The sequence below is a fragment of the Podarcis filfolensis genome (genome assembly GCF_964270895.1).
Source record: "Podarcis filfolensis genome assembly, chromosome: 10".
NCBI lineage: Eukaryota > Metazoa > Chordata > Lepidosauria > Squamata > Lacertidae > Podarcis > Podarcis filfolensis.
This window is the reverse complement of record NC_139612.1, coordinates 73,928,233-73,951,105: the sequence shown is the minus strand read 5'-3', so window position 1 is coordinate 73,951,105 and position 22,873 is coordinate 73,928,233. Positions and strand designations below refer to the sequence as shown.

The 22,873-nt window shown below is 58.1% G+C and overlaps 2 protein-coding genes across 2 annotated transcripts in view; both read left to right on the top strand.

Annotated features, from left to right (window-relative positions):
• PPP6R2 (protein phosphatase 6 regulatory subunit 2) overlaps positions 1-22,873 on the top strand; it is a 1,004,265-nt gene that overhangs the window by 764,276 nt on the left and 217,116 nt on the right. The window lies entirely within an intron of this gene.
• The window catches only part of SND1 (staphylococcal nuclease and tudor domain containing 1), a 234,629-nt gene that overhangs the window by 210,573 nt on the left and 1,183 nt on the right, over positions 1-22,873 (top strand). The window contains exons 17-21 of the mRNA XM_083572639.1: positions 16,293-16,481; positions 19,045-19,186; positions 19,617-19,740; positions 20,111-20,180; positions 21,554-21,667. Coding sequence (XP_083428765.1) covers positions 16,293-16,481; positions 19,045-19,186; positions 19,617-19,740; positions 20,111-20,180; positions 21,554-21,667 — 639 coding nt within the window. The remainder of the gene's footprint in view (positions 1-16,292; positions 16,482-19,044; positions 19,187-19,616; positions 19,741-20,110; positions 20,181-21,553; positions 21,668-22,873) is intronic.

Sequence of the window (22,873 nt, the reverse complement as noted above, 5' to 3'; positions counted from 1 at the left end):
TGGCTTTGGTGCCCAGTGGCCTATATTCCCCTCTGCCTTGGTGGGGGGAGGGAGAGGGAAAGGCAAAGTGGGTGGGCAAGGAGAGGGAGAGTTTCTCCAGTGAACTGAGGCTGAGTGGGTGGGTTTGCCTTCTTCTCGTCTTCCCCCACCCCATGACCTTAGCACAGTGCTTACAGTTGAGTGAAGGTTCGGAGGCAGAACTGACCAGCGTCTGGCTTTAAATCCCGCCCCCCCCCCCGTGCCTGCTCCCCGCTAGGCAGGCACCCGCCTTCCGTCACTGAACCTTCAGCCACACACAGTTTTGTGGACAGGGCTGTCTGCCTTGCATCTGGATTCTCCAGGAAATACTGATGGGTCCCTGGCTTTGCTTGGGGGTGGGGGCTGGGCAGGCAGGTGCCCCAGGCAGAGCAAAGCCCTGGGGCATCAACGGGCAGAGAAGAGCGTACCCCCTCTGAACATGAGCAAAGTTCTCTTGTGTGAGCAAGAGAAGTCTGTCTTCTCTTCCAGCCAAGTGGAAGATATAGACAAAACCTTTGTCTTAGTCCTGTTTTCACAGCAAAACTAAACACTAAAGATCTCTGCTGGATCACACCAAAGAGAAGTCTGTAGGGTTGCGGGGTTTGGGGCAAAGGTCAGGGGACCTTCCCAGTCCCAGCTGGCAAGCCCATGGGCTTTCTGCATGCATAGGTGTTCCGCTATTGATCTACAGTGGCCCTTCCCCACTTAGGGGAGTCCGGGTGGGGAGAGCAAGTGGGCCAAAGCCCAGAGGCAGCCCAACATTTCATCTGTCTCAATTAGGCCAGACTTAGCTGTGATCATCAGAGCCTGGGCCCTCTCTGCTGCCCTTGATGCCGCCGCCTGCTCCCCTGACAAGGTCTCTTGGATGCCTCTCGTGCCACAGCTGCACCAGAGTGTGGCTAATCCAAACTGATTTCTGAAATTAAAATTTCCTCTTCCTCCGCTGGCTGTTTTCTCTCTGCCTGGTTATTATTGCATTGTATCGGCTGCTTCTCCAGGCAGACCCTGGCCGGGGGCTCCAGGGCTTCCTTGCAAGTCCTCCCCTCTTGCAAAGTTGAGGGGCTCAGCCGCCCTCCCAAACGGAGGGAGGGGGTTCTGCTCTTGGCTCCTTCCTGAGCTTGCAGTGGCTTTCCAGGGGGGTCCCATCCGGTTCCTGGCAGTGTAGACTGCAGGTCAGCTACAGCCCAGCAACCCTTGAAAGCTCACTTACAGTCTGCATTTACAAAGCACATCTGTGCAGTGTGTTTGTCAGTCTTTTGCAACAAACCTGTTGCCGGGAAGCCTGCTGTTTTATTTCCATTTTTCAGATGGAGAACTGAGCCTGTAAACCCACTGTGTGAGAATCTCAGGGGACCTTGACAGCAGCCCAGCTCGGGCATGCGGCATCCGTGGCTCCCAGTCACCAAGGCTGTGTGCTCCTAGTGACCACTGAATACCGTTTGTAGGAGAGACCCGTTGCCTTGAGAAGATTTGCTTGTGGGCTTCACATTAGAGCCTGTGGGCGGTCCCTTGGAAAGGCAGGATGCTGGACCAGATGGTCCCCTTTTGGCCTCTTCCAGCAGCTGGGCTTCTTTGATGCTCCTGATAAGGGATGGCGTTGGCAGGAGGGTGACCCTCACCTGAATGGGTGTTGGCTGCTGCCACCTGGGCTCAAGGCTCGGAGTCCCTTCCCAGGGGTGTTTCACCTGCTCCTCCTGAAGTCGTCTGGCAGTTCAATTTAGCTGCTGTTTGCCGCACACCTGCCCAGTGCCACCCTCCAGCTGAGCAGTGTTTGTCTCTGGAATCTGCCTTAATGCCAGGGTGGGACACGGATTGCTCCATTGAACCCCGCTTGGTCTCCTCTGACTGACAGCGATCTCCAGGGTCTTTCCCAGCCCTGGACTCCCAAGGTCCCTTTTGCCTGGAGCTGCCAGGGGGCTGATTCTGGGGCTTCCTGCTTGCCAAGTATGGGCCCTGCCATTTGTCCTGCAGAAAGTGGACAGGGATGTTGGTCCAGATGTTTTGTGAGCCAAGGAGAGGCGTGGAGAGCAAGCTCCGCCCTGGAGGCAGCAGCAGGCGAACACACACACACAAACCCACTGAGGCGCTTGGGAGAAGCCGGTTGGTTGGTCCTTGTGCTTGCTGGCCTGCCCTGCTGCTGCCTGCCTGGGCTGGGAGTGCTCAGCAAGTGCCTTCGGAGCACCATGTGTCCCTCCTGGCCTGGTTGTCGTTCGGCGTGTGTATGTGGAGATCAGTGGTGAGGGACTGGGTTCAGGGTGGGTGTGGCAGATCAAGCGTCACTGCAGAGCCCAGCCTGCCATTTCCTCCTAATTAAAAGGCATTTCGGAAATCACAGCAAAAAGCACTAAAGTATGAGCCATTACCTCAACTTATTAGGAGTCAAGGAAATTTATGGTCTGCTATAAATACCGCTCCCCGCCTGGGTGCCGTAACTCAGCGGGCCCAGCGCCTCCCCGGCATGTGGCGATGGTGAGCAGCCCTTCGGTGGGCAGGTGACTTGTTCCTGAAGACGCCAGAAGTTGGGAGGGAGGGAGGCAGCAGCCGAGGGGGGCGTCCCAGAAAGCCGACTCTCCTCTTGGGATGGGAAGACTCTTCTTCCAAGGGAGCCTGCGCTGCTGCTGCCTGTTCTTCCTTTCAAGCCAATCCAATGCCATTCCTTTTGTCCTGCCACTGTCCTTGGTGGGGAGGAGGGAGACTCAGGGATCATGGTGGGGCCCTACTCTGCAGGTGCCCAGAGGTGCCCTTGCTCCTGGGTAACCATCGCAGCAGTTGGAGCCCTCTGGGACCCAGCTTGCGTCTTCGCAAAGGGAGGCCCAAGAGCAGTGGAAGAATTGGGCTTGCCCAGGACAACGGAGGCATTGATGGGGCGGGAAGGACTCTGCTGCAACCCAGCTAGCACTTGAAGGCTTGACAAGGATGCTTGTCTCTGGCTGCTTTGTGGCCTGGATGCGCTCAGTGGAGAAGAGAAGTCAAAACGGCTGTCCTTCTCTCTCTCCCCACCCCCAGACAGACCTTGGGGAGGGCAAGATGCAAATGGGGGGTCCTAGCAGTGAACTCAGTCCTCCCCTTGCCAGCTCTGTTCTTGGACAACTGAGTCCCTGTGCTTCCTTCTGGGTTTTTGTTTTGGAGGGGGGAGTGGACTGGACCAAAGCCTCTTCTCTCTCTCTCTCTCTCTCTCTCTCTCTCTCTCTCTCTCTCTCTCTCTCTTTCTCTCTCTTGTGATTTTCCACCAGCCTGCCAGAGCCAAGCCCTCCTGGTGGGCGAGGCGGAGGGAGGAGTCGCCCACCACCTCTGCCCAGGCACCTTGCCCTGGCCAGCTGGCTCCCTCCTCTCCTGGCCCAGGGCTGGTCAGCTGGAGCTGGTTTGCATGCCACCTGCGTGCCTGTGCGCTTGGACGGCTGCCACTGCCGCTCTGGGGACGGCTTTCAAAGGGGCCTTTGTGCGAGCCATGGGGGGAAGGCGGCTGCTTTCCGGGTGGGGGGGCACAGTTCCCACCTCCTGGCAGGCCTCGGTTCCTCCGCCATTTAGCAAAGCAGCGATGGGCAAGAGCAGCCGAGCCACCGAGGGTCCCAAGGCAGGAAAGCTCACGGCTGCCTCTCTTGGGAGCGAGAGGCGTGGCCGGGTGGCTCCTGGCTGGCTTTCCCCACAAATATGTTGTTCACACGGAAGGCAGCAATAATAATAAAAAATGAAGATACTACCCTATAGCATTGATTATTCAGCAGTCACCAGTTCATTGAAAACCCCTCAAAGCTTTAAATGATCAAACATGCCAACGGTTCAGTTCGCATTGGCCAGTGTCAATAGCATCAACATGATGCTCACCTTAAGCAGTTCATGCAGGAGTTTTTCACCCACATCAAACAGGATAAGGGGAAAAGGCGAATCCCACAAAAGTGAGCTCTCCTGGCAGTCACAATCTCCTCCTCCTCCTCCAGCCAAGCCAGGCTGAGCTCTCTTTATCCCTGCACTTCGTAAGCCCAGCCGAAATGTCCACTGCAAAGGGCCCTGCCTCTGTCCAGGTGAGACGCTCCTCTGTCTTCCTCCGTCACAGTTTCATATTGAATCTCTCCCTCCTCCCCACCCACCACGCACCTGCAACTCTCAGCACCCCCACGGCCATGTTTTGTAACTGGGAGTGGGGTGGGACCCCCATCCCGAGAGACCGCCTCTGACCTTTTCCTGCCACTGGGCTGGAGGCCCAGCACAAGGAGGCCAGCAGGATTTGACCCACTTCCTCATGGCATGTTGCCTTCAGCTTCACATGTCTGTTTCATTTGCTTCTGGGGGGACGAGGGATGCCGCCTCCCCAGCCATGGGAAGCCGTTTGCGATTGGCAAGGCTGCCCCCGGGGGACTGTCCAAGGACCCCCTTCCCTGGGTGTGTGTTGTTCCCCCAGGGAATTCTCTTGCCCTCCCAGGGGGAGCTGGAGCCTGCCTCTCTCTCTTCCTCTCCCCCCCCCCCATAAGTTTTCTGCTCCGTCACTGTCTCCTTGCTTGCTCGCTTGTTTGATCCTGATCAGCAACCTTGAAGGTCTCTCCAGCTTCCAGGCAGGCTATCAGGCCTGTCCTGATAAGATAAGGGTGTGATAGGCGAGGGTCGAGTGCAGAAAGTGGCAGGAATAATCAATCACTCGTCCCTCGCACAGGCACACTCTCGTCCGCCTCCCACGAGGGTTGTCCTCTTGCGGAAAAGAGCTCCCCACTTCGGGATCCATCCAGAGCCCCGCAGTTGCCAGCCTTTTTGGGGGCGACTGTGCTTTGCCACTGACATGCCATGCACATCTTGCGTGTGGAGGAGCTTTTGGCTTCCCACCAGCTAACGTGATAGGCTGAGCATGCCGTTCCATGCGCCTCACCTGCCTCCCTTTTTGCTCCCGAGGAGAAGGGGGGAATGGCCATGGTGTGCTTGCATGTGTGAGCAGAAAGAGATGCCCCTAGTCTTGTGTCCTGGCCGGGGGGGGGGGGAGCAGTTGTGGAAATGGACCATGGATTAAGCTGCTTTCTCTCCTTGGTTACAGAGCAGGTAGATTTGGGGGGAGAACACAGAGGCGTCTTTGCACGGCCGGAAGTGCAAGCTGACACACAGATCTAGCTGTGTGGGGAAATGTGGGGGCTGGTCTTCAGGCGCCGTTTTCCAGAACTGGCTCCCCGTTCTCAGCCTGTGCTGACCTAGCTGCCCCCAGAGGCTTTTCTTGGTGCCCCCCCCCAAGCTCTGACCTCAGGCCTGTGTCTTTTCCTTTTTGTAAAGGAGGCAGGGAGGGGGGAGGCGAGAGCACACCAGCCTAAAGCATCTTTCTCTGGCAGCCTTTGGGAGCCCCAGGTAACATCAGGCCACCGGCATCCCTTCAGGTGTGGCCATGCGCAGCATCCTTCAAGCTCTGCTACGCCTCCCACCTCAGTCAGGTGTCCTTGGACCTCTAAGCAGAAGGGCTCAGGCCCCTTGATGGATCTGGCTGTCGCTCCAAGATGGGGCAGGGGAAATAGGGGGGGGGTGGGATTGAGCCGTGTGCTAATATGACTGCCTATCAGCACAAGCAGTTCTGCATCATGTCTGCTGCTCTGGGGATTTTCCTGTCCCCCCCCCCCAGTGGATTTGGGGCAGGAATGGAGGAAGCCCCACTGCGCTGGCTGGAGCCCTTTGGCTGGCCTGCGGCTGCATCAGTCCAGTCCAGCCCACAATGTCTTCAGGTGGGTTTTGTGTTTCCTGTATCTGCACGCCCAGCTGAGCCGCATCACCTGATGGCATTTGGAGTTTAAATGCATCAGCAGAAGTCGAACAGTGCACTGAAACGCTTGCCTGGAGGAGCATGTTTCACCCTTGATGTAACCGCACTGAGACTCGGAGTATGTAAAACGAGAAAGCCGAGATTATTGTAGGAAATAAACGGTTGGACAGGAAAGATCCTAGTTCCAGCTAACTAAAGTGGAGCTCCCAAGAGCCGTGCTCACTGCTCCGTGTCTGAGGAGAGAGAGAGAAAGGAAGGAGGCAGGTCAGGTCAGGAAGGCAGTCCAGGAAACAGCCTTCTCCCCATGCAAATGCGCCAGCCTTCAACGGAAGCTGAGTTTCATCCGACAGGGTTTGCGTTTCCCTTTAATTTAGAAGAGTCCTTGGCACTTGCAGAGTCCCTTGAGAGCACTGCGTGTGCTTCACGAAGTCCCTTCTCACAGCAACCCTGCGAGGTGGGTCAGCGTGGCAGCTGCCGTGTGGGGGTCTGGAGAAGGAGCCCAAAGCCCAGCCCTGTGGCTCCTGCCCTGCTAGGGCTCTCTGTGCCCCGCCCCAGCCCTTGGTGTATCCCATTTGGAAGCGATGCCAGGAGCCCCCAGCGGAAAAGGATTGTTGATCCCTCGACAATCAGAGCCGGAATGTTTTATTTAAAGCTGAGCACAGAGCGGATCAATGAGATGCGTAGGGAATCGGTACCGATCAGCTGTGTGGGGTGGAGGGTGGCCTTCTGGCACTGGGCTGCTGCCTCATGACGTGGGCGGGGGATCTGGGTGTGCTGGTCTGTGGCCTCGGAAAGGCGGGGGCTCCCAGAGCAGCCCCCTGGAGGCGGCTGGTTCTGTGGGCCCCGCAAGGACGACTCCTTTCCCCGCTGGTCTGGGATCTATGCCGGCTCTTTATTCATAATTGATGCCTGCTGCTCTCGCACACTCCGAGGTCGCGCTGGGCCATGTTGTGTTGCGCTCCTCCATTTGCCAAGGGCAGCCAAATCGCGGCCCTGGGAGGCCTCTGGCTCGCTCTTTCCACGCCTGGGACCTCAGGGAGGTGCTCTCTGAGCCTCGGGAGGGAGGGGGCACAGGCCCCCCCCTTTGAGGTCTCCTGCAGGCTGGCGCTTGTGTGTTTATCTCAAGCCTGTGGTTTAATGCCTCGTGATGACGGCTTGCCTGGCTCTTCCTTCTTAGTAGCCAAACGGCAACCCAAAGACGAGACCCTTTCTGTCCTCCCCCCACCCCACCCCAGCTGTGATGGGGCTCGCCTTGTGCGCTGCAGCGGTCCATGGCTGGCTCTCCCTGGGCTCTCTCTCTCCCCCTTCCCTCGCCTCTCTGCTCCGTCTCTCTCCAGTGCATTTGAACTTGCTGCATTAAGCAGCCCGGCCCTGAGCCCCTCCAGGATCTCGCAGGGTTGCTTAGTTTGCTTAACGAAAGGCGCTTTGTGTGTCTCCTTGAACGCTGCTTACCTGCTGCCGATGCAGCACTTCTCCCTGCAAGGGCTTTTCTGCTGCGTTTTGGGTTGGATTTGAGTACCTCCAAGGGGGGGGGGAGACGCCACACACACATCCCACACACCCCACACCCTGTTCAGCAAGTGGAAATGTGCTGCTGCAGCCAGTGGCATTTGGGTTAGTAGGGATTATTTGGGGGGGTTCTCTTTGTTGTTGTTTAGTCGTTTAGTCGTGTCCGCCTCTTCGTGACCCCCTGGACCAGAGCACGCGAGGCCCTCCTGTCTTCCACTGCCTCCCGCAGTTTGGTCAAACTCATGCTGGTAGCTTCGAGAACACTGTCCCACCATCTCGTCCTCTGTCGTCCCCTTCTCCTTGTGCCCTCCATCTTTCCCAACATCAGGGTCTTTTCAGGGAGTCTTCTCTTCTCATGAGGTGGCCAAAGTCTTGGAGCCTCAGCTTCAGGATCTGTCCTTCCAGTGAGCACTCAGGGCTGATTTCCTTCAGAATGGAGAGGTTTGATCTTCTTGCAGTCCATGGGACTCTCAAGAGTCTCCTCCAGCACCAGAATTCAGAAGCATCCATTCTTCGGCGATCAGCCTTCTTGATGGTCCAGCTCTCACTTCCATACATCACTACTGGGAAAACCAGAGCTTGAACCATATGGACCTTTGTTGGCAAGGTGATGTCTCTTTAGGAAGCGAGTTTATGATGGTCCTGGGAGATGGTGATGGACAGTGTTTTTGAAGGGGATGGGGGGCCTTCCTTCTGCAGCTTCCCTGTGATTGTTTATGGGCTTTCCATGAGCAAGATCCCTCAGATGTTCGGGGCTGCCCAGGTCTGCTGCTGCTGCTGCTGGCTCAGTTTCTCTGTCCCTCCCTCTCGGTTGGGGCTGGCTGGGGCGTGGGACGCCCTGCTGGAGCTTCTCTAGGAGCTGGGGCCCTTGGGAGCCAGAGCTTTGGCCAAACCACTAGCCTGCTTCTGCTGCGGCTCCATCACACATGAAATCTGCTGGTGTGAGTGATCAGAGGTGGGCCTTGGCCTGGACCCAGACCCAGACACTAAGGCAGGACCCCCCTTCCCATAGCAGGTAGTAAAGAGACACAGGAGTGGGGTTGGGGGTCTTGGGGTTTTTCCCTGCAGCCCTCAACTTCTGTCTGGGAAGCTAGCCTGTTCTTCGGCATTCCCCCATTGCTGCGTGGAGAAGGAGGAGGAGGACAATGGGCTTTCCTCATGTGTGCAGACGTGGGACATAATTTAGGCACCCCAGTTTTGAAGCAGGGCTTTATGGGGAGCTGAGGAGGGGCTGTTGCCTCACTCCCAAGTGCTGCTTACCTGCCACTGGAGGGGCGGATCTGTGAGCATCACAGGGTTTTACTTTGGACCATTGGGATGCTGAGGCCGGCCAGTTGGTTGTGCAGGTGCAGCCAACCCCAGAGGTTGCTCACTGCCTTCCCGAGTATGGTGCAGCCCAGTCAGCCCACGTTCCTCAGGTGACCTCCAAGGCCTCTGGACTGGGGGGGGCGAGTGCTGCTCCTTGAGCTCCTTCCTCCCTTGCCTGCCCTCTCCTGCCCTTGGCACCACAGGCTCTGCAGGGCTCTCAAGGTGCTCCCTGGTCACCTGCTCCTCTCCTGGTCCAGGGCAGCCCAGGTGGGTGTTCTTGGGCTCCTGATGCTAACTCTGGCCTTCCTTGAGGGAGTCAGGGTTCTCCATCCCTTGAGAGACTTGTGTCCCTTTCTCCTTCATCCTTGTCCCTTTAGGGCAGCATGACCAGTGGTCAGGGGTGATGGGAGTTGTAGTCCAACAACGTCTGGGGACCCACAGGTTGAGAACCACTGCTTTAGGGTATGAGAGAGGCCTGGCTCAGTCCCAGGCAGGCAGCGAGAAGACTCTCTTTCCTCCTCCTTGTTGTTCCTTCATTTCACACAAGAGACAAGGTCTTCCTTCTAGGAACGGGGTAGAGCTACAGGGGCAACTTCATTAAGCAAAGGATTGGTGCTTCAGAGGAAGGAAGGAAGGAGAAGACCTGGGCAAAGAGAGCCTGTGGACCAGCGGCCGGTTTGCAGGGCTGGCACCAACCATTCTGGGCCCGAGGCTTGGGTTCCAGGAGCCATTCTGTCCCTGCAAATTGGGCAGGGGGGTCATGCCACCCTCTCCCCCCAGATTCCTCAGCAGTCTGCCCCTGCCCCTCTCAATCTCTGCCTTGGATCTGCGACAACCCCCCTGGGCAGGTAGTAGGCATGTGGAGTTGCTCCCCAGCTGGGGGCCGGGAAACCAGATTGTGTCGGGAAGAATCTGCAATGCTTATCACTTTACAAACGCCAGCGGAATTCACTTGGGAGAGGGGCAGCCTTTGAATCAACGCAGCTACAAGCATTCCCCAAAACAGACACAAAGGGAGGCCAGGTGCGCAGGCAGAATGATAAGCTGCACATGTGGCGGCCGTGCGGGCGGGGGGGGTGTCTCTCTCCTTGCATGCGGCATTTCGGGTTGCAGAATTCGCTGGCTCCTGGCTGTGCCCCGTCGCTCTCCGACCCCGGACCGAGCGCAGGAGCCAGGCCAGCCGTCAGATTCGACTCTTCTCCATCCTGGTCCTTCAGCTGCCACACACCCTGCCGGGTTCTTGGGCTGCGAGGCATCAAAAGCTCCCCCCCCCCATGAATCTGATGCTGCGGGAGGAGCCCCCCAAGCAGGCAGCTTCTGGGAAGCGGAGGGAGAGGTTTAGACAAGTCCTGGATCCCCAGTCGTTCCTCCTCCTGCCGTGTCCATGCTGCGTCCGGGGCCGTCTCGCCAGCAGGGGGGGTTGACATGAGATGTGTATAAACTCCGGTACTAATAGATACTTGTCAGAGGATGAGGCTTGAGCGTGACAGGCAAGTGCTGGCGCGTTTACCTAGCGAGCCCTGTCAATCACTCGGTGGGCTTGAAGGCTCCTCCGCTCGGCCGCCTTGACAGCCAGCCCCACGGCTGGAAGTGAGCCTCCCTCTGGGTGGGCGACAGGGAGGTGGGCGGGCGGGCTGGGTCCCTGGGCTGAAAACCCCACTGGCAGCCCATGCCTGCCCCAGAGAAGGCTGCAGAGGTCAGCTCCTTCCCTCCCTGCTCCATCCTCCCTTTCTCTTCAGGGCTGCTGGACTTACCATTCTTTTTATATATATAAATATTTTCTATTAGATTTTACATAACAAATTTCAATTTAAACATATCATTCACCTTCGCATTTAGGATTCTCAGAATTCCTTGACTTCCCACCGCTCTCCCCTGCTTTCCGTGGTCCATCCCTTTTTCCTTCAGCTTATCCTATTTTCTCTAATTTGTTAGAAATATTATTAACCATTTTCCCGTTGTATTTTACAAGCATTACTCTAATCCTGCCAAGGTGTGTTTTTTTAGTTGTTTACAACGTTCTCTTAAATACATTATAATTTTTCCCAATCCCCCTTCAATTTCTTCTCTTCCTGGTCTCTGATTTCCCCAGGTAATTTCGCCATTTCGGCGTAGTCCATCATCTTCATCCACCCACCCCCCTCTGGTTGGAACTTGCCATTCCAGCCCTGTTCTTGGCGGGGTCAGCAGTGGGGATTTGCGACTGGTCCCCCTGCCTGAGGGTCTGGGAGGTTTCGAGCTCTGGGGTGCCATGTGCTGGGTGAAGGTCCCTCTTGGGCTGAGCGCTTTCCCAAGGGAAGCTGCTTTGGGCAAAAGGCAAGGGGTCCTGGCTTTCTGTGGAGAGGAAGGTGGGAGTTCCCTCCCAAAGGGGTCCCATAGAAGCTTCTCCCCGTCTGCCAGGGGCTTGAGAGGCTGGGGGAAGAGGTGGGTTCAGCAGCTGCCCCCTTGGCTGATCTCGCTCAGCACTGCTGATGGGCAGCTGTGGGTCCCCAGAGGTTTCGGACAGGGGACCATCTCAGCCACACCTTCTCCACCTGCCGCTGGACTTCTTCTGCAACTTCCTCGGTGAGGCTGCAGGATCCAGACTGAAAGGCGAGCCTGTCGCGCGCAGACCACGCTCTGCGTGTGTATACTGTAAATATAAGATATACAAGACGGCTGACGTTAATGGCAGCACCGGATTCTCAGCGACTTCGCTTTTATCACTCCAACTGGCAGGACTTCTGACCCATCTGCCTTTTAAAATTCATTGCCCCCTCCTCATTTGGCTCCCCACCCCACCCCGGTGCTGATCCGTCGCGGCTTCCCCCCACGCAGGGGATTGTAAATCTCGCCTCTCTGCCTTACAACCCCTGTTATCATTTTCACGGCTCACCTCCGCCTTTGAATACTTAATTTAAAACTTCTGCCTCTCGCTCAGCGGTTCGTAATTCCAGGCCTGGTTCCTGGGGGGGGGGGGAGGAAAAGAGGGTGATGGATGGGCCTTGGGAGGAGAGCGGAAGCCATAAGCCGAGTCTCCAGGGGGGGCGGGGGCAAGGGGAGAGTGCTTTTTTAACCGTTAAGTTTAATAAGATGGATATCTGGAGCACATAGTTATTCTAATCATGCCATTCCGCCTCCTAATCTATTGGCCTGTGTGATGGTTATGGCTTTTAAATTTCCGCAACCTTACGGTGACAAATCGTGTCTTTTCAGTTGCAAAGTTTGGAATCAAAGTCTGCGGGAGAGGGGTTGGGGTGGCTCCCAACATTACCTGATGAGCGCCCCAGGCGACCCTCCAAGGTCTCCCTCGACCTGTTTTTGCACGCAGAGCTTTCAGGGTGTGTTGCAGCCCAGACATAGGCGTCCCTTGGCTCCAAGGAAGCCTTTGGGCCCACGGCAAGGGGGCAGGCGGCGGGGCGACCCAGGGAGCTTATTCTGTTCCTAAGCATTCCTGCCTTGCACGTCTCAGGGACACCCGAGGTGGGTTACGGCTGTTTTTTAAGAAGCCCAAAGCTGCAGTGACCGACGGAAAAAGAGAAGGAGAGCCAGAGAGGGCTTGATGGGAGAGGCATGGTCCCTCAGGGCCTGCGGAGGACCAGCAGAAGCATTTTCACAACAAGGGGGGGGCTCAGAGCCACCTGCAGGGGCCCCCCGCCTTGCCCCAGGCGGCAGGAGAGCAGAGCCGGCCTCCAGATTACAGCTGGTGCAAAGGAAACAGAGTAAACCTTTTCTAGCATGGAAGTTCAGTTATGGGGAAAGTCACCTGTCGACAGTCTGTCTGCCAGAGATCTTACTGTATGACTTGTGTGCGGTCCTGATTTCTCTTTGGACCCTCATGCTTTGAACATTTGTTTGTTGTTGCCAAGGCAGAACTTTTCATGAACTCAAGAGATTCCTTTGGGTGAGCCCGTACTTGAGTGGTTCGTGTTGCAAAACGATGATCTGCTTGCGCTGCGCCGCAGTGGATCTCCCCCGGCTTGCCTTCGGGAAGCGGAGAACACTTGAATTTTTCAAGAGGCCACTCAAAGCCCTGGGAGCATCCAGCCCCCATTCCCTCCCCACTCATGGCAAGGGGAGGCGACCCAGTGGGCAGCTTCCCCTCTGGGTGCAAAGGGAGAGGCGGGAGATCCCGGTGGGGGGTGTTCCTTGGAGAGGGTGGGCTCCGAAGCCCCTCCAGGCTGCCTCCTGCTGTTGCCGCTCCTTTCCCCCTCCCACCTCCTCCCCGTGCAGCAGTTTAAAAACCTGCTTCTCTGCTAAGTGCTTCGCTTTATGCATCAAAAGCCTTTTCACAACTGAGTAAAGCCTAAATGGCGAGAGGAGCTGGAAGGCGGGGAGGCAGCTGCAGCCGTGGGCGTCCAGGATCCGTGGGGCTGGGTGGAAAGTGCCCACAGGCCAGGGCAAGCCACAGGCTTCCTTGGCCATTGGCCTTCGTCCTCCTCTGTGCGTAGCAGCTGGGGGGGGGAGAGAAGGGCCTGAGAACCTCTTCTCCCCAGCAGCACCTCCTGGGCTTGGAGCCTGTTCACTGGGGGCTTGGGGCAACCTTCTGTGGGACTCCTCCAGGCCTCCCAGAAGGCCCAGCTGACTGGGCCACTTGCCTCTGGGTGTTCCCCGCAGAGGACATGAGCGCATCCGGCCCAGCCTTTAGGCAGGTTGGGCTCATGGTTTGGAGCCCCAGGACTTGGTCTGCCGCTTTCCTCTCCAGGCCAGCTGACCAGGCAGCTCCTTGTCTTCGCCTCACCCCCGGGGGGCGCCCTCCCTTGGCCCTGGCCGCCCTTGGCCAGACACCCAGGGCAGGGTTCCAGTCCTGAGCTGCTTTTATTCAGGCTCACAGGGGAAGCAGGGCCAGGTTTTGCTTGCTGGGTTCTCTCTGCTCAGCAGCTGGGCTCCCCCCAAACAGACACCTCTTCTCCTCCTGGCAAAAGAAAGAGAGGGAATTTTTTCACCCTGATATTTATTTGGCTTCGGTTTCCTCTTGGCTTGCCCCTTTGGCGGTGCCTGGCATGATGGCTCGCTGGCAGGGCTCACCTGGAGTGATCTGTTCTGCCTCTTGTCTTGGGGGGGGGTGACGAATCCTACTGTAGTTGCCTCCCCCAGATTGGATCTCGGCAGATGGCCAGGCCAGCCCTGCAGGGCACATGCCTCCTGGGCAGGTGCTGCCGGCCCAACAGAGGTGAGGGCGCTGGGGCTGCCCCCTGACTGCAGGCGAGCAGAATCATCCATCCTTTTGCCACCTGGATAAGAAGACGGTCGCGTGGGAGCCCCCCCCCCCCCAGCCTCCCCCTCTCCCTGCTCAACCTGGCAGCGCCAGCCTCCCAGGCGCCCAGGAAGCTTCCAGAGGTGCCCCTGTGCCCAGGCTGCATGTGGGGGCATTTGGGGCCGGGCAGGCTGCCTCTGCCTCTCCTTCTCCCGTCGCGCAGAGCTGCCTGTTCCTCTCGCACCATTTGCTTCTTGCTAATTATGGGCAGATCCATTATGAATGGCGGGCAAACGCTAATCTGCTGGGAAAGTGGCTGGAGTGTCTGATGTTTTCCTTTGCATATTTCATTCATGTGCTTTGTCTCCCCGTATTACAGAAGCAGTTGCTGCTTCTCCTAGACAGGACTTAATGGGGGGGGGGGGGGCGGACCCAGTTCAGAGCAGGCTACCTGTTTAGCTCTGGGGAGAAAGAAGCTCCTGGGCGGACCCTCTTCCTGCGTGAGGGCCAGGAAAGGCTGGTGCTCAAGAAACTTGCCCAGAACCCTGCTGCTGCTGCTGGATCAGACCAGAGACCTTGGTCTCATCCAGGTGGAAGCATCACAGGAGAGTCTCCATCGCAGGCCGCTCATCTTCAATAGCAACCGGCCTTCTGCCTCTGGTACAGGAGACGGCAGCAATAGGCAGCCGCTGTGACTGGTAGTATTTTCTCTTGCAAAGTCACTTTGAGACCTTTCCTGTGGAAAAAGCAAGGAACTAATGTAATGGCTTGGCTCTTCTCCTACTCCCCAGCGGGGCTGCAGAATGTTTGCAAGGAAAGCAATTGCTGGTGGGGTTGGGGGGGTGCAGAGAGAAAGAGAGAGAGGGAGAAGCCAGCAGCCAACATTTCCAAGTGTCTCTTGCTGGCTCCTTCCCTCTCACCCACACCCAGATGTGGGAGGCTTGGGAGACCCCCTTCCTGGTGTGCTGGCCAGGGGGTGACAGCGCCACCTGACCCCTTCCATGCCGTCTCCAACCTGCCCTTCTGCAGTGGTCCTTGCATACCTGGAGAGGGGTACTGCCCCGGCAGGCGCAGAGAGAGATGGGGGCCCCTGCGCCATTGAGCCCCCATGGCTTCCTGCGGGGCCTGCCCGGTGCACCTTGGGGAGGGTCCTGGAGCTTCCCCCTTGCCCTCGGCCCCTGGGCCCGGCTCCCAGTGGGGCAGAGGAGCCGGCTTGCCTTCTCCCCTGGCCGGCGCTGCACTTGCGCCCTTGTCTGCAAACCTCATCAAATTCCTGGATATTTAGACATCCATTTTATTGCTTAATCGAGCTTGAAGCAGCTTAAATGAATACAAGTGTTTGTAGTCGTGAGGGCGGAGTTTTATGGCTTTGGAGCAGGGGCCAGCTTCATCCTAGCGCAGACGCCTCCAAGGCAGAGGCCCCCTTGGCTCTGCGGCTGGGGGGGGGTTGGCATGGAAAGGCAGCACGGCCAGAGGGATGGGGTAGGCAGCAGCAGAAGCTGGGCACTGCCACCCTGGGCTCCTTCCTCAGGCGCCACGGAGCTGCCCTCGACTGGTGCCGGAAGAGCCCCATCCGCTTTGGAAAAATGTGTCTATATCTTGGCCTGCTTTTTGAATGGGAGAGGTCTGCAGTCCTGCAGTTTAGCCAAGAAATGTATATGTTCATTCCATTTTTACCGCACCTGCCCTCCAGGGTGATTTGGGGGGCTGTATCTCTCTCCCCCCCCCCCCCAGCTTTCTCCTGTGGGGCAGGCTGAGCCAAGAGGCATGGCTGGCCAAAGGTCACCCCGGAAGGTTATGGTCCAGCTCCCAGCAAGGATAACGCCTCACTCGAATGGCAGGAGGTCATGCAAGCTCCGTTCCCAAACTGAGCCCAGGAGTATCAAGGCAGCCCGGATGCCAGGGAGATTTGGGTGGGTGGGCTGCTGGGAGAAGCCCCCCGGAGCTGTCCCTGGGCGGTCTGAGCTCTGTGGCTCTGCTGCTGCCACCATGGGGTCTGTGGCCCTCTTGCCAGCAATCCGTGCCCTGGAGGGGGGCAGGGGTGGGTGACGCTGCGGTGACGTTGAGGCCCCGCGTCCCTGGCGTTTGACTGTCGCTCGTTGTGTCCTGAGCGAGGATTGATTTCTGTGCTGTGCGCCTGACAAGGGCAGTCCCTGAAGCAAAGTCATGTGCTGCTTGATCCCCGGGATCGGAGAGCAGATTGATTTTGAATTTGTTCAAGTGCCGTTGCCCCAGGCAGCTTGTGAGAGAGAGACTGTGAGTGTGTGAGAGAGAGCTTTATTCCCACCACCCAAGTCTCCCCACACCCGTGGGTCCCACGCAGGGTGGAGGGTGTTGCTGGGGAGGTGGTTTTCGGTGTCGGAGCGAGCCGCCTGGCAAAGTGTGTTTAGCGGGATGGCACTTTGCGGCACCTCAATCTGGGGGTGCAGGTGGCCGGATCTTGGGGTGACCCCAGGCTGGAAAGGACCCCTCTGGAGGCGGGTCCCTCTCACCCGCCGGACGCCCTTCCACGCGCCCCCTGACGGTTTTCTGCCCGCTTTGTGTCTCCTGCAGGTGGAGGTGGAGGTGGAGAGCATGGACAAAGCCGGGAACTTCATTGGTTGGCTGCACATCGAAGGCGTCAACCTGTCGGTGGCCTTGGTGGAGCAAGCGCTGTCCAAGGTGCACTTCACGGCGGAACGCAGCAACTACTACAAGCCCCTGGTGGCTGCAGAGGAGGCCGCCAAGCAGAAGAAGGAGAAGGTACCCGCCAGCTGGGAAGGAGGGCGGGAGGCGGGGGGGTCCTCTTTCTGGTCCACGAAGGGACACGCCTGGGCGTGCTCCCAAGGTTCGGTGGCTCCCCAGCATCGCTTGGTGCAACGCTCCCCTCTCAGCCGGGCCCCTTCCACTCTCCCTGCCAGCCGACCAGGTTTGGGTTGCCATTGGCCGGATGCAGGCCAGGTGCCCTTTGCCCCGTTGCCAGGCCCACTCCTGCCAGCCTCAGCCCCGCCAGCCAGCGTGGAGGAATCCCCACCTGAGCCAGGGCTGTCTGCCCTCCGTGTTTAATTGCCAATTAACCACTTGCCTTGCTCTTTCTCCTGTCTTGCCGGAACGGGGGAGAATGGGAGCGCTTTGCCCCTGCCCTTCCCTCCTGGAGGCACAAGGCCTTTTCCCGATCCGAGGAGCTGGAGGGAAGGGGGGAGAAGGTGGGCCTCTCCATCCCTGATTCACCTGCAGGAGAGGAGACCTCTTGAGCTTCCTCCGTCTCTTCTCCCTCCTCCCCACTTTGGTTCGTCGGCCGACAATCCAGAATGTCTGCGGCAGATTTCCTTGCCCCTTGGGGAGCCGTGCCTGAGTCTGTGAGGAGGGGCTGCTTCCCACCAGCCTCCCCGGGACTCTGCCGGCATGCTGGACGGCCGAGCAGCCTTTGGGGGCCATCCGCGTATGCAAATGGCTCCAGCCTGGCACTGACAAATGCCTGCGAATGCCCCTTGTCAGTCCTCGGGAGCAGAGGATGTGAAGAGTCCGCACTCCTCTGGGGCAGCCCCACTTCCAGGACGGGCTTGCTCTCTTCTGCCCCAAGGGCAGGAGGAGGCTCAGCAAAGGAGCTTCTGGGGGAAGGACGGGCCCATCCTGTCACTGCTTGTCTCTTCTAAGTCCTGCCTCGTGAACTGCCAAGCAGTTTGGGGAGAACCTAATCAGGCACGGAAGCGTCCTGGGAGCCGGGGGGGGGGCAGGCACTTGCTCCCCCTGCCTTAATGGAGCCCGTTCCGGCGGGAGAGTGTCGCCCCAGAAGCACCGGCCCCCGGAGGGCTCCCAGCACCGTTTGACTTCACTCTTCCATTAATTAAATCAGAGGCTGTTTGGACGCCTCCAGGGAAGCAGGCACGTCCTGCGTGATTTGTGTCGCTGGCACAGAAATCGTGTGTGAAGGGGTGGGCCTGCTTCTTGCGAGGGGGGGCCCACGCAGCATCGCTGGACTGAGCCGCGGGATTGGAAGAGGTGGCGGCCTTTGCCCGCCCCCTCCCTCCACGGCCCCTCCCCTCCAATCAGCCTGGCCCTTGCCTGCGCTTCTTCACGCCCGGCTGTCGACTGGACTCTTCTCGCCCCCCAGGTAGATCTCAGCTCCCTTGCAGCCGGCCGCACTATGGTGCCTGCACCCTGGTCCTTCCCCTGACAGCTAGAGAGCGTGCAAGGCTCAGCGCTGTGTCGTCGGCCAGGGCCGGACACCATCGTCCCTCCTGGACAGGCTGTTCTGGAGCCCCTGCCATTTGCATGCCAGTCCCGTCCTCTCTCCATCCTCAGCCCCCCTTGAGCCGAGGGGACCTGGCTTGGGCTGCTGTGGCCAAGGGTCCTGCTCCCCTCCTCTCTTGGCTGCAGCTCCCTGGGTGCCCATTTTGGGCTGGTTCCGTTTCTCTTTCCGTGGCATCCCTGGGAACGTGGCTGGTGAGCGTTTTGTGGCCGTAGCGCTTGAGCTCCTTGGCTTTGAAGAGCAGTCCTTCTGCACTCCCAGCACCATCCCTGCGCCACCCTCTCCGCCAGGGTGCTTGAGTGGGTCAGGCTGGGCGTCTGTGCCTTTGGCAGGAGGCTGAGATCTGCATTTGGGGCAGAGAGAGAGGCTTCCCGGGGTGGCAGCCCCAGAGCAAAGCTGTCTCCTGCCGCTGACCTCCTCCTGCTCCTCTCTCTGGTGTGTGGAGGTGTAAATTGAGCGGCAGAGAGGGAGGGGGACGGCGTCGTGTGGGCTCCCTTCCGCAGCCCGGCTGCCTTGCCTGTCACAGCTCCCCCTGCTCGGCCGCCCACCCGGCGACTCGATCGGACTTGACAGCCTGTCTCTTTGCATCAGCGCAGCCGTGCTGTGCTCCTGTTGCGCAGGGGCCCGGGTGAGGCTGCCACCTGGCACAGGGGGGGCAGTGGGGTGTGCCTGCCTGTCTCCTCCTCCTCTTCAGGCAGCCAGGGCCGGGAGCTCTGAGCCTGCCCAGAAAGCTTTCTGTGTGGGGCTCTCTTCGGCACAGGGTGCTGGTCGGGGGGCCAGGGGCTCCTTCTCTGCTGTCTGCCTCCCCTCAAACTAAGAGATGCAGGCTTCTGCGCTCCTAGGAAAGGCCGTACCTATCAGCTGGAGCGTGGCCTTGCAGGAGGGGCTGTGGCTGCTTCCCTGCCTCCAAAGTCACCTCTCCGGTGCCCCTCCTGGTCCTCTGCAGTCGCCAACTCCCCTTCCCGGCCTGTGACATCATTACGAGGCTGAGGTTTCCCCGGTCCTCCTGCCTTGAGCACCAAACCTCTCTGGCTCCTGTGACCTCTGGCTCCATCCTCGACCGTCCCCCCCCAGGTGTGGTCGCACTACGAAGAGGCCCCCGTGGAGGACGTGGTCCTGGTCCCCGAGGAGAAGGAGCGCACGGCCAACTACAAGCCCGTCTTTGTCACGGAGATCACAGATGACCTCCACTTCTACGTGCAGGATGTGGAGACAGGTAAGGGGGCAAGGCCGGGGGGGGGGGAGCTCCTCGGTTTGATTGACGCTCTGCCAGAATGTTTGCAGGACAGACCCAGGGACCTGATCCAGAGGGCTTGTATGTGCTAAGCAAGAAAGAGGGTCTGTTCTCCTGCTGCTCCTTCTGATGTTCAGGCCTCACTTCTGCAGCCCCCATACCCTCCCTCCTTCCTAAATGGGGGATACGGAGCTGGGGGAGGTGGGGTACTTGGGTGCCCCCAAGCTCTCGGGGTGGAGGCCTGCCTTGGTCTGGGTGTTCACCAAAGATGAGCTCAGTGCAACTGATCCAAGCAAAGCTTTGCCTGCCCCATTCTGCCCCATGGCGTTTGGGGAGAAGGGATGCCCTGGAGCAGCTGCTGATAGCATCCTGCAGCCCCTGAGTCTCTCATTCCCCCCCCCCTTTGTTTTAGGGACCCAGCTAGAGAAGCTGATGGAGACCATGCGGAGCGAGATTGCTGCCCACCCCCCCGTGGAGGGCTCCTACACCCCCCGCCGCGGAGACTACTGCATCGCCAAGTTTGTCGACGGAGAGTGGTGAGGGGGCAGCTGTGTTGAGGGAGGGGCACGGGCGGGGGACCCTCGGGAGCTGCCTTGTGTGGGATGCCGCCCTTGGGACTCTTCCGAGCGCCTCCAGCTTAGCCCCTAAGATTTGCAAGGCAGCCTCCCGGGGTGCCAGCTGGGGCAGGGGGATGCTTGGCCATGACCCTTGGCCATTCCGGGAGGTGCCGGCAGCCAGGGAGGCTGCCTGCAAGGATGGAGATTTTGGCAAGGGAGAACCTCATAGCAGATTTCTCATTTTCAGAGGCAAACCCGCCCCACCCGCCTTGCAACAAGTGGCGGGGGGTGGCACTGGCTGAAAAGTGTGGGGTCTCAAGCTTATTCCCCCCTCCCCCCTCCCTTACAGGTACCGCGCCCGGGTGGAAAAGGTGGAGTCTTCAGCCAAAGTGCATGTCTTCTACATCGACTATGGAAACGTGAGTGGTGGGTCTTTGGGGGAAGATTCCCTGGGGGCCTCAGCAGCCCCAGAGCTGATTTGGGGGGCAAGGCCTCTCTGGACTGGGGGGCCCTCCCCCCGAAAGGCCTGGTCCGTAATCTGTGGGGGCTCCTGAGCCCCACCTTGTTGCGGGAGCCCAAAGTGTCTTCTGCAGCAAGGACTTCCCTGCGGCTGTTCCTGGGCAGCTTGGCCCGACTGCAGCCACTTCCCATCCGGACTGCTACAACGCGCTGTACATGGGGCTGCCCTTGGAGACTGGGAGGTGCCCCCAGAGGCTGGGTGGCCTCGATCCTGAAGCATTTGCATTGCACCCGAGTTCAAGGGTTCAACAAGCCCTATAGGACTTAGAGCAGGACCTCTTATGAAACTGCAGGTTGTTACCATAATCCTGCCAATGTTTTTATCTGTTTGCAAGTATATATTTAAAGTTGACAATTAAATGAGCAAATTACCGCATTTTTCCGTGTTTAAGACTAGGGTTTTTTATTTTAAAAATATCTTTAAAATATGCCCCCATCTTACACATGGGTAGTGCAGAGCGGGCGATTGGTTGCAGCCTGTGGCGACAGGGCGGGTGATTGGGGGCCGTGCGAAGGGCTGTTTGCGATCAGCTGCCTAGGGAGCAATAGTGCAGTTGGTTGGCGGCTGCGGGTCTTGGGCGACGCATGCAATCGTCAGTGGCGGGTGAGCGATTTTTTGGCAATTCCAGCCCCTAAAAAGCTCGGCAACTCTGTGCCATCTCCCCCCGTTTTCTTAAATCAGAGTCCCCCAAAATAGGGATCGTCCTATACATGGGGGCGTCCCATAGACAGAAAACTACAGTAAATGGATTTGGATATGCAAAAGATATTTAAAAATAAATTTAAGGAACCGCGGGAGGAGGAAGGAAGTCAAGCTTTGAAATGTTGAAATGATTGTAAAACTAATGAAATGTATAAACATGAAAAGTATAAATAAAAACTTAGGGTGGGGAGAGGACTTAGGACAGGTAACGGAGGGCCTGCCTGCTGGAGATGTACAGAGGAGGCTGCTGGGGGGAGCTCTTCAGGGATAGCATGTGCTGGTGATGGGGTGCCCTTCCCAGCCCTCCCCCCTGGGCGCCAGCTTCCCTGACTTCCAGTCGCCAAGAGACAAGGAGTGTCCTTTGCCAGACCTTTGGTGGGCGGTGTGCCTGGTCCACAGGGCAAAGGGAACTGATGGTTTTGACTGGTTTTCATATTCCATTGTTGCATTCGGTGTGTCTGCTGTGAAAAACAAGCTTCCTTTCCCCGCTGTCCCAAGATCTTCGGACCCCGGGTGGGATAGGAACTGCGCCAAGGGGTGACCGAGCTGCCTTTTCTCCCCCCTCTGCAGAAGGAGACTCTTCCCTCCACCCGCCTGGCCACCCTGCCAGCCGCCTTCAGCACCCGCATCCTCCCTGCTCAGGCCGCCGAGTACAAGTTTGCTTTCATCCAAGTGCCGCAAGATGTGAGTCCCGGCCGGGGGTGGGGGCCTGGGGGCAGAAAGCATGTTAGGGGGAGGCCAGGGGGAGATTGTGGGTTGAGTTGTACCCTCCTGCCCCTGAGCTGTGTCAGAAGCTCAGCCTACACTCGAGTAGGACCCTGGCAGAGACACATGCCCGACTGGCATGTTCCCTCCCTCCTGGTCAATCGTTCGGGAGCTTCACAATCTTTCTTCTGCCCAAACATCACAGCGACCAATGCCAACAGACATCGGCACACTTAGGGATCCGCAGAGTTTGTGCAGTTGCATAACAGACTCAGCGTTTTGGCTAATCTACTTTATTTACATCTAAACACACACGGAGCACTGCAACATGGCTCCCTCTCTCTCTAGCATCAGACAGCAAAGAGAGAGAACAAAGGACAATAGTCCCACTTCACGGAACACAGGAACACAAACATCCTGTCTCCGTCACTTCCCACTCCGTGGAGTCAAAACATACACCGTCATGTGAAAGACAACAATTCCATGACTGCAATCACGGAGCAGGAATTCTAACAAGCTGCCCCTCATTTGCCACCTGGAAGAGGCGGACCGGAGGTCACAGCCGGAAGGGGCAGCTGGAGGGTCTGGGGGAGGAAGCCCAAGGGCGGTGGCTTCTCAGTGCTGCAGAAAGGCTGGTTCTCTGCTTGCTTCTCAAACTCCTCAAACTTCTCAAACAGGAAATGCAGGTGCCCCCAGCGCGGTGCTTGGGCTGTAAGCGCAGGACAGACAAAATGTGTTCTGTCTTCCCCCAGAAAGGAAGTGACTCAGAATATGGTGGTGGCAGCCAGCACTGGGGGCTTTGGAGAAGGAATGAGCTCATTTACGCAGAGAAGAGGGGCCCGGTGGACGCCTGTTGGCCTCTCCCCCATGTTGAGAGGCTGCCCTCCTCCTCCTCCTCCTCCTCCTCCTCCTTATTTTTTATTATTTATACCCCACCCATCTGGCTGGGTTTCCCAACAGAACATTAAAAACACAATAAAAGATCAAACATTAAAAGCTTCCCTAAACAGGGCTGCCTTCAGATGTCTCCTAAAAGTCAGATACAGTGGATGCTCGGGTTGTGAACGTGATCCATGTGGAATGCACATTCGCAACCCACAGCGTTTGCAACCCGTGTCTGCGCACATGCGGGTTGCAATTCGGTGCTTCTGCGCATGCACGACCGCCGAAACCCAGAAGTAACCT